The 10404-nt window shown below is 43.1% G+C and overlaps 2 protein-coding genes across 3 annotated transcripts; one reads left to right on the forward strand and one right to left on the reverse strand.

Moving 5' to 3' along the window:
- Positions 1-209: 209 nt before the first annotated feature.
- pgam2 (phosphoglycerate mutase 2 (muscle)) lies at positions 210-2379 on the forward strand. The gene is made up of 3 exons (XM_040157601.1): positions 210-723; positions 979-1159; positions 1896-2379. Exons 1-3 carry the CDS (start codon positions 307-309, stop codon positions 2063-2065), a joined length of 768 nt encoding a protein of 255 aa, XP_040013535.1. The 5' UTR covers positions 210-306; the 3' UTR covers positions 2066-2379.
- Positions 2380-3547: 1168 nt separating this feature from the next.
- On the reverse strand, positions 3548-9527 carry LOC120805951 (syntaxin-2-like). 2 transcript variants are annotated; one of them, XM_040156525.1, is made up of 9 exons: positions 9237-9527; positions 8935-9000; positions 8760-8859; positions 8079-8153; positions 7538-7611; positions 7202-7310; positions 6090-6163; positions 4533-4670; positions 3548-4419 (listed from the first exon to the last, which is right to left on the reverse strand). In XM_040156525.1, exons 2-9 carry the CDS (start codon positions 8983-8985, stop codon positions 4213-4215), a joined length of 828 nt encoding a protein of 275 aa, XP_040012459.1. In that variant the 5' UTR covers positions 8986-9000; positions 9237-9527; the 3' UTR covers positions 3548-4212. The 2 variants fall into 2 exon arrangements, with proteins under 2 accessions (XP_040012459.1, XP_040012458.1); XM_040156524.1 differs by having other exon boundaries at positions 9241-9525.
- Between the last annotated feature and the right edge of the window lie 877 nt (positions 9528-10404).

The following is a 10404-nucleotide window of genomic DNA, read 5'->3' on the forward strand; positions in this document are numbered from 1 at the left end:
TCATGTTGCTATTTTGGCCTAAAATCTGACCTCTGGCCTTCCCAGCCACCACACGTCCCACCAGCCCACCAGAGGTCTGGTTCTATTGGCTGTTCCTGTGTGTCCATCAGTGTATGACTGCCTCTTACAGGTTGAAAGTAAAGGAGGCCTGTCTGCTATGCACTGCCACTATCCAGACTGCTATAAAAAGAGTGTGGTATGCTGGTTTGGGCTCACTGTTGTTGTCAGCCAGTGTGTGTGCACAACTTAGAAGGGCTGAGGGTACTGTGTTTGGTTTAAGGTAAACTCAGGAGAAACAGTGTAAGCATGGCTGCCGCACATCGTTTGGTTATTGTCCGCCACGGTGAGAGTTCCTGGAACCAAGAGAACCGCTTCTGCGGTTGGTTTGATGCTGACCTCAGTGAGAAGGGTTTGGAGGAGGCCAAGCGTGGAGCCCATGCCATCAAGGAGGCAGGGCTCAAGTTTGATGTGTGCTACACCTCCGTGCTGAAACGTGCTGTCAAGACCCTGTGGACCATCATGGAGGGCACAGACCAGATGTGGCTGCCAGTGATTCGTACCTGGCGTCTGAATGAGCGCCACTACGGAGGCCTCACTGGTCTGAACAAGGCCGAGACAGCTGCAAAGCATGGCGAGGAGCAGGTGAAGATCTGGCGCCGTTCATTTGACATCCCGCCTCCACCCATGGACAAGGACCACCCTTACCACAAAGTCATTAGTGAGGTGAGACAACTGAAACTAAAGGAAAAGAGGTGTTGACTAATTTAGAAGGAGCATATCATTAATATGATTTGTCACCAATGAATCATTCCCTAAAGAGCAGCGTCAACCATTTAAAACTAATCAAAGAAATACCATGAAGCAGCTACTGGCATAAATCCATTTTGGAGAGCACTGATCTTTCCTCAGCAGTCTTATCAGTCAGTTATGTAATTGCTGTGGGAGTAAACTAACTTCTGCTGTTCTTACTACCTCCAGTCCCGGCGCTACAAGGGCTTGAAGCACGGTGAGCTGCCCACATGTGAGTCACTGAAGGACACCATTGCCCGCGCCCTACCTTTCTGGAATGACGTCATCGCTCCTGAAATCAAAGCTGGAAAGAACGTTATCATCGCTGCCCACGGCAACAGCCTCCGTGGCATCGTCAAGCACTTAGAGGGTGAGCATTGAAGTCAGCAGGTGGACAAAGAGAGACAATTCAGAAGAAAGTGCTGCAGAGATAGGTAGATGTGGGATATTGGCATTAAATCTAGCACCACAGAACTGCAATATTAAGTTAATCAAGGAATTCAGTCTGAAAATAGATTTAATCGCATTTTTATAAAAGGCCAAGCTTAGATAATCAGTCTCACACACAAACACACACCGACACACAAACACACACCGACACACACACACACACACACCGACACACCGACACACACACACACACACACAGGCAGACAGACATAAAAATAGCATGCAGGGACTCTCGCACCACAGCTCAGGGACAGCGGAGAGTGTCATGAGCTTGGTTCCCATTACAGTCACGACCTTTATGTAGAAAGGTTGTACTTTTTCAAGGAGTGGCCAGACATGGATAAGGGAGTTATACAGCCAGAGAGCCACAAAAGCCAAAAGTAAATCCCAGATAGGAATGGTAGGTGTCAAGGCTAAGGATGAGACAGAAGTAGATCGAGTCTCCTGTATGTTAGAAACTGCTGTAATCAAAATAACTTAAAATACAACCAGATAGAAAGAAAACCTGCCCTGCTGACTATGTTATGTAAGACCATTGTCCTTCCTGTATGCATAGCTGGGCTCCAGACAGTTTTATACTGTATCAATTACATTCCCTCTGTTCTGTCTGCTGATCTGCATATCTACCTGTCTGGTTTATCTGCCTGTCTCTCTAGGTCTGTCTGATGCAGCCATCATGGAGCTGAACCTTCCCACAGGAATCCCAATCGTGTATGAGCTGGATGCACACCTGAAGCCCATTAAGCCCATGTCTTTCCTTGGTGATGAAGAAACCGTGAAGAAGGCCATGGAGGCCGTGGCTGCCCAGGGTAAAGTCAAGAAGTAAACCTGCTCCAGAGGCTCCATGAGGAGGCAGAAAGAGAGACTGCTCCCCCTTTGTCCTTCAACCTTTCCTCCTATCCATTTATCCATCCTTGTAGTCCATTCCAACTGGGGAAACGTTTAATGGTTCTTTTGGAGACGGGCCATTTTCAGCACATTAGCCCTGTTTGTTTAAATTACATACAGAGGGATGATTTGTCAATTCAAGCAGACAGCCCGGCCTCACATTTTATGCAGCCGCACATCACTCAGCCCTTTTAAATTGTGGTCAAGCCCTATTTTGAGGGCCCCACCACCCTGGCACAACCAATAAAAAAAAAAAAAAATATTTTTATGTAGGCCTGTGTCTGTTTAATTTTTCTCCCTATCTTCTGTCTCTCCCCTTTTTTTTTTCTTCAAAACACATTGTCATCCTAATTTCATACTCCTGCTTTTCTTCTTCGGTTTCCCATTTGCATATCAGTGCTTTCAGCAAAGTGCAAAGGTGCTGTGAAATCTTATCCAGGAGGTACAGAGAGGGGGAGGAGGAGGGGAAAGAGAGACAGCAATACATAGTCTGAGAGATAAGTCAATGGGTTCATCCTGGCAGCATTCCCATGACGCAGGAAAAGGCTTGTCTGAGTTTTCAACTATCTTTCAATCCAGTGGGATTACACTGCAAATTGATACAAATTATTCTGAGTGATTACTTTTATTCCATGATCAAACATTTCTGCCCTGTTAGGAGCAGTCTCTATGCCGCTTCTACTGGACATTAGAGATCACTGAAATGGTTGATGAGCATGAAAATGATGTATGTTGTTTGCTATGACCTTTCCGTTCACCAGATCTCCGTACACTTTAACCCCAAAGGGAGATCTGGATCCCTTTAGTGGATTTCCAGACCTCAAAAATCTGTCATGGAAAACTGAAGCTGCATTCCTAGTACTTGCAGGCATCAAATGCTTAAAATGTCTTTGCAAGCATACAGTTGCATTACAGACATTTAGGTAATTATTTTCAATTGTTGGCCAACAACTTTTAGGAACAAAGTGAAAACACACAATAACAAGACTAATGGTAATGCTAGCGGCTCTGTGAGCCTTTGCTTTCGCGAATCTGTGCCTTGAGCTAAATGCTAACATTAGAAAGCTGACATGTTAACAATGACAGTGTTAACATGCTGATACTTCATGGATATAATGTTTACAATGTTCGCAATCTCAATTTAACATTTTAGCATGCTAACATTGACTAAAAGCACTAAACCCAAGGTACGGCTGAGGCTAAGGGGAATGTGATTTGTTCAAAGTATTGATCAAATTAAAATTCTTAACCTGATGATAGTGCTATATGAAAAGTTAAAATAAACCTTAAACCATGTATGTCACAGGTTAAAGGACTTTTACACCTCTGATGATTGATTGAGGTTTGTGTAATCACTGCAATCCTGTTTACTCTTCTTTCATTCACTTTAGATTTTAAGCACCAGACACAAACTAACAAATTCACCACATACAATAGATTTAATTCAGGATTGGAATGGTCACCACAACTGACATTCCTTTCTGAGTATCAGACAACATGACATGACATTACATTGCATTGCATTAGTAACACACACAGTATCAGACAAAAACACCAACAGGACTGCAGATAGGAAGTGAATGATCCTGGTTCAGAGTTGCATCTGATGTTGTCATGCCACCTACTGACCACTAAGAGGAACAAGTGAGTTAATGTTTTAAGATTGTTTTGACCAGTTTAGTTATTGTAATGGAAATGGGGCTGAGGGCAAGAGTCTCGGGATTGGGAGTCTGTAAACACAGACAAAGAACTTAAAATTATATTGTATGTTTTTTTGGTTGTATGGCAGTGTCCTCTGCTGCATTTGCCCTTTTAGCAGTCCACAGGTAGGCTCACAAACTAGCTTGCAAGGCCTGTCCACAGGCTTGGCATTTTAATTGGACAGATCATTATTATAGTAGTTCAAATTCGAATTCACCATTAAAGTTAAAAATAACAGCTTCCTCACTCTCCCTTAGAAAGAAGGCCTCCCAGATGGCAGACAGGCACCGTACTGTAATCAGATGAAGTGTTTTCAATGGCGCACAGGCTTTTCTGTTGATCTGTGTGTTAGCTGCAGTCAGTCTTCAAAACAGATTCAGGAGCTCAGTCATGGTTTAAGTCTGAGATGTTTTGATCAGCAGCAGTTTTAGCAGTGGTTTGCCTCTTGAAGGCTTTGAAGAAGCTCGGGAAGGATGCTATCTTGTATGGGTTCTTCTTGTATGTGACTGCTTTATTGGTTTCTGCTTTGGACATATCCACATACTCTGCAGCACTTGCCACATTCTTTTCTATGTTGTTGATCAGCTCCCCCTGATAGAAGAACAACATAATTGACACCAGTCAGTTTTTGGCCCCGTGATGTAAGTGTATAATCCTTTATGTCTTTCATCCTAAAACATTTCCAAATGAGGCAGCTATCTTACCTGAATCTCCAACAGCATGGCAGTGTCAGCAAATATCTCATGCAGCTCTTTGATGGCGGACTCGAGGAAGATGATGTCTTGATGACGAGATTCAATCTCACTCAGAGCCTGGCTAGAAATCTGAGCGTCCGAGTTTATCTGTGAAAGAAAAAAAATGTACCGGTTGTTTTCATAATCATCATCATCAAGCTTCACATTACATTCTAAATGAATATCTCCATTTTTGTAATTTTGCCTCTGTACACCACCACAATAGATTTTAAACGGAGCCATCAAGATGTGATTGAAGTGTAGACTTTCACCTTTAATTGAAGCGGGTCAAAAAAATTATCGCATAAACCGTTTAGGAATTACAGGCAGTTTTTAAACATCGTCCCGTCATTTTCAGAGGCTCAAAAGTAATGGGACAATTGACTGACAATCAGTTTCTTGGCCTGTTCCCTTGTTATATCATGACAAGTTAAGCAGATAAAAGGTCTGGAGTTGCTTCCAAGTGTGAATTTACATTTGGTAGCTGTTCATGGGAAATCTCAATGCACTGTCCAAACATATGTTGATGCACATGAAGAACGCTGAAAAACACAAAACTAACCTTTGCACTGGTGAGCCCAGCAACACCAAAAGGCTTGGAAGACCACAGAAGACAACTAAAGTAGATGATCGCAGCATTCTTTCCTTGGTGAGGAAAAACATCTTCACAACATCTAGCCAGGTCAAGAACAATCGGGCATACCATTGTCAAAGTCTACAATCAAGAGACGCGTTCATGAATGTAAATACAGAGGGTTTACCGCAAGGAACAAACCACTGGTAACACTCAGGAAAAGAAAGGCCAAATTAGAGACAGTTGAGCCAAGATTTACTTGTATCAGAATGATGGGAAGAGAAGAGTATGGAGAAGGCTCATGATCCAAAGCAACCACATCATCTCTCAAACATGGTGGAGACAGTGTTATGGCATGGGCATGTATGGCTGCCAGTGGAACTGGGTCACTGGTGTTTATTGATGATGTGACTGTTGATAGAAGTATCAGGATGAAATCTGAGTGTATCGGGCAATAATATCTGCTCAGATTCAGTCAAATTCTGCACAACTGATGTTGTACTGGCCGGTGATTCACAGTACAGATGGATAATGACCCAGGACATACTGCAGAAGGAAGTGAAGAGCTTCTCAAGGCAAAGAAATGGAATATTCTTCAATGGCCAAGTCAGTCACGTGACCTCAACCCAACTGAGCATGCTTTTCACTTACTGAAGACAAAACTGAGGGCAGAAAGACCCACAAACAAGCAGCAAATTAAGTTGATTAAATATTTTTGTTAAACCCCTTGGACTAAAGATGAAAGCGCACACTTCAATCACATCTTGATGGTGTCGTTTCAGATCCATCATGCTGGTGTACAGTCAAAATTACGAAAATTGAGTCACTGTCCAAGTACTTATGTACCTAACTATAAGTGATCAACAACAAAAACAAAACTACAGCGGGTATTACTAACTATTACATAGCCATTTTTTGTGGCCCAGAACTTGAATGGATGAAATTCTACCAACATCAGATATGAAGATGGCAAGATTATCACGGTGCAGCATCTCCTCCAACTCTTCATCTGTTGTCACTTTATCCACTGAAACAGACAAAAAAGTTAAGTCACATCAAAAACATAATTTTAAACAAGTGTGCGGGTTTAAATTACCTATCATAAAAACCACAATCACAAATAAAAAGAAAAAACATCCCCTGTGGCAGTGATATTTTCACTGACAGATGTCACCAATGTGTTGTGCTGAGCACAAAAAGGCACAGTGTGTGAAACAACATGCATTTTCAAATGTTCACCACAGGGTGGCGTAATTACACCTCTACTCTTCCCCCACTGCTATGCTTCTTTCTCCGAGCCAGAGTTCATTCAAGTATGCTGTTGGTGTAAACCTCAACATGTGTGTGTGTATAAACTGAAAGTAAAATGCTACCTGGATCTATTTATGTGAATCCAAACGCTGAAGAAAAAAAACAACACCTGGCGAGTGTACACACAACACACCCGCGTGAAAAGACCTTTAGAGTTCACTTTACTGAAAAGACAGGGACTGTTCAAAGGATGCATGAACTTGGTGTAACAGCTGTGAATTTAAATGACAGCTTGTTTGAAATCGACCTGTACTGTTTTAACTGTAGCAGACTCAGACTCTATGCTACACACAGGGAATGGAAAACAACACAAATTATGAATAATACTCACTTTTTAATACATTGCATGTATTAAAATGAGGGTGTAGTAGTGAGCGATGAAAAAGAGCACAAGAATCCTAAAACACTGATGGGGAAAGAGTAGTTAAAGATAGATACTATTATTAATATTTAAAGCTGAGTTTCTTACACATACTAATGAAGTAATTGGGAAGAAGAAATAATATTACCACCCCAACATTATACCATCTTTGACCATCTGAAGAGCTGTTAGAAGAGCTAGTAGAGAAACACAGGTATTCACACCCACACCACCACAAGTTTTCTTGCTAATTAAGAGTTGGCTGAGGGACTTTCCTCCCTAACACACACTAACTGCTGATACAAGATCCTGGCATACGATATGAAGTCCATTTGCACAACACTGAGCAGATTAGGAGGAGGGATATTTGGTTCCGTTTGTTGGGCAACTCACCAATCTCCAGTTGTCTCTGAATTTGCGCTTTGCATTTCTCTCTGAAGGATATTTGTGCCTTATGGTAGCCCCGCATGGCTTCAGCAAAGCACCGGGTCAGGTGTGACTGCTGGCGAAAAGGAGTCAGCAGAATTTCAGATCAGATTATTGAGCCAGAAATGAAAAGGAATCAATTTAAATGCTGGTAGGGATTCTGTCAGTTGTATATAAAGGCCTCTCTCAAATAACACAGGAACAGGGTTTTGTTTTTTTTCTCTGAAGGATGTTATTACATAAAACAAAGAATTAACCGTTTTCGTGCACCTGGCTTGTACACAAAATAAAACAGTCGCAAACCTGGTTCTTCTCTATCCGCTGGATTACTGAGGCACTTTCACCGTGCTCCTCCACAGGCATGTTTTTCTGCATGGCTGAAAGAACACGAGACAGGACCAGGTTAAAACCTCAATTAAAACTCACCCCTCACATTTTTATGGATAAGATCTCGTTGAATGAAAGACGAATCGCAACTTTCAACTGCTAATGAAAGTTTCGACTCTTTTCTCCATTCACAGTATAGGGGGGACTGCTTTGTTATTCTGCGACAGTGATGACCAACAGTAGAGTGGAGTGCAATCGCTTTCCTTTTCTATTCATTTGCAATTGAAATCTTATGTTAAGAACTATACAGTCCCAGAAATTGAGGAAGATTGATGTGCTGTATAGTTCCTCCTAATTGTCACAGACAGTGACGGTACAAAGCCAAACATCTATTCTAACTTTGCACATTGAAAAACTTGCATGTTGCATCTGCACTAATTGTGTTATTATCCAAATACAGTATGAGACAAACCAATACCTACTGTGCAACGGTCCAAAAGAACTCATCTCCACTCACATTTCAACTTGGCTCGCACCGAGTTGGCGCCCTTCTTGATCTCGCTGTTCAGCAGCTCCAGCTCATCTTTATTCCCTAGGAACAACACAAGTTTACTTCATAGAAGGAATCATTTAAAAGGTGTATAGTGTCAAAGACGGCTATCGTCTAAAGAATGATGGTAGGCTCTGTATGTACCGTGCTTTCGTCTAAGTAATGGATTTAACAAGTTTAATATTCTAATAATGGCGGATTTGTCAATGTCCTTGGTGCTACTTTACCTCAAAGGAAGGCAGACCAGCTCAGTTAGGTAAAATTTTCAAGCAGCTGTTGGAGGCGGTTTTATTTTCAGTTACTGTTGGGCTTGCACACACACTACGTCTTGACACATGTTCAAATATTCAGCCTGAGTCCTTAATTGCGTAGGCATTACCTTTTTCAGTGCACTACCCTAGAGAATACATGTCACCCCCTCCACACACAAGGCACGGGTGTGTTTGTCTAAGGCTCTTGAGCCTCTTTGTTTCTGTTGCTCTGTTTGTCTTTTCAGTGTTGTGTGCCCTCAAGGAGGAGACCGATCTCTGAAAGCATCTGCGCGAATCACATCTCTGCTTTTCTGTCATTTGAAAACTTGTTCTGGTCACGGGGGCAACTCAAGTGAAGCGTGTACCTTCAACTATGATAGAGATGCCCTGTACTTACTCTTGTCTTGGTCTGGAGAGGAGAGGATGGCGCCATGTCTACTCTCCACCTCCTCTGCTTGACAGGAGATTTTTTCAATGAGGCTTCTCACCTCTCCCACCTACACACACACACACTTAACATTATGCTACTGGAAACAACAAGACGAAACAAAAGCAAGCTGCGTTCAGTGTACCGTTCTGAAAAAATCCTCCATGTTGACCCTGCTCTCTGCTGTATCTGTCATATCATCCCGCTGCAGCTGTTGAAAAAAAAAAAGAGGGAGCTCATAAGGCTACTTGAAACAAAAGGCCGCTCGTTGCTCCATTTCAACAGCCCCTTCCGTTTTGGGCAACACTCATGTCGGCCATTTAAAATAGGAATGAAACAAATATCCGCCTAATGCGCTGCTGCTGCTGCTGCTGCTGCTGTGTCACAGCCGTTTTCTTCAGGTGGAGTCTGTCAACTTTCAACACCTTTGGTTGTTGAACAACTCACTTACTGTCATGCGCCCCGCCCATGATCACAGCAACAAAGAGGAGTGCGGATCTTTCTGTGGCTTTCGGTGCTCGCGATTGAGGCCCGGCCTCTACCTGCTGCGTGTCCTCTGGTGGGTTGAGCACCTGTATGGTAAAGAGCTCGCGCACGCATGCGCGTTACCGGGGGGGTAGCAGACAAAGAGGCTACCTACCACCTGTGTGTTCAAGCGGCAGGTAGACGGAGCAGGCCCAACGGAAACACCCGTTCATTGTTTTAGAAACGGGGCGGCCGAGGCCTTTTCCTCGTCTGGCACACGTCTGCGTCAAATGTGCTTCGAAGCTATAATGTGATGTGTGTGTGTGTGTGTGTGTGTGTGTGCATGTGATGTTCTCGCCTACCCGAGGGTGGCGCTATAATCTAGCGCCACACATCGACCACTATCTATTCATGCCGCCCTACTGTCACGGCTAAGGACACTTGGATAGTCCCCGTTACAGTCATCAGCGCACCTGTGCCTCTCCTAATGTTCATTGCAGGACAGGATGCATTAAAAAGGGCCCACGGCAGGGGCTTTATTTCTGTCAGCATTATTAGTTGTTATGGCGGGCTCATTTTCAGTCTCTGTTGTCCAGTGTTGTCCAGTGTCCCTGGAACAAATAAACAGATGTATCAAAGTAAACTCATTCAAAAACCACATCATGGTGTTCTGCTTTTCACAAGGTCCCTCGTCTAGCGGATATTTTTTACAATCACATTCATCAGCACGTATTGGATTAATTCTAAACAGTTGGATTCATTCTAAAAAGTATTCGTCTCTCCTTTCCTTGTCTAAACCTACAAGATTATCAACACTGGTAATAAACTAAGTACTGTGTATTACCGCCAAGAGGGTTATATGACCACCTGTCTGTCTGTTGGTTGGTTTGTTGGATTGTTTATCAGCAGGATTATGCATGAAGTACTGAACCGATTTGCACCAAACTTGGTGGAGGGATGGGGCATGGGAAGAACCCATTACATTTTGGGGCAGACCTGGGTCAGTTACTATGAATTTCCATTTTTTCCTCTGAAGTCCGGTGTATGTTGTTTGACTTTGGGCTTGGCGGAGGTCTGCGCTCCACTGAGCACGTTTTCTGGTTGTAATGGTAAACATCCAAGTCTCCCTCTATTTACCCATCCCAGTCCT

Source organism: Xiphias gladius, chromosome 20, assembly GCF_016859285.1.
Source record: "Xiphias gladius isolate SHS-SW01 ecotype Sanya breed wild chromosome 20, ASM1685928v1, whole genome shotgun sequence".
In the NCBI taxonomy this organism is placed as follows: Eukaryota; Metazoa; Chordata; class Actinopteri; order Istiophoriformes; family Xiphiidae; genus Xiphias; species Xiphias gladius.

Excerpts from the sequence above, each read along its gene's own strand:
- pgam2 (XM_040157601.1), top strand. The coding sequence starts at position 307 with ATGGCTGCCGCACATCGTTTGGTTATTGTCCGCCACGGTGAGAGTTCC. Across the intron at positions 724-978 it reads ACCACAAAGTCATTAGTGAG|TCCCGGCGCTACAAGGGCTT; the intron begins GTGAGACAACTG and ends TACTACCTCCAG. Across the intron at positions 1,160-1,895 it reads CATCGTCAAGCACTTAGAGG|GTCTGTCTGATGCAGCCATC; the intron begins GTGAGCATTGAA and ends CTGTCTCTCTAG.
- LOC120805951 (XM_040156524.1), bottom strand. Across the intron at positions 8,860-8,934 it reads TGGAGGATTTTTTCAGAACG|GTGGGAGAGGTGAGAAGCCT; the intron begins GTACACTGAACG and ends GTGTGTGTGTAG. Across the intron at positions 4,420-4,532 it reads CCATGCTGTTGGAGATTCAG|GGGGAGCTGATCAACAACAT; the intron begins GTAAGATAGCTG and ends TTCTTCTATCAG.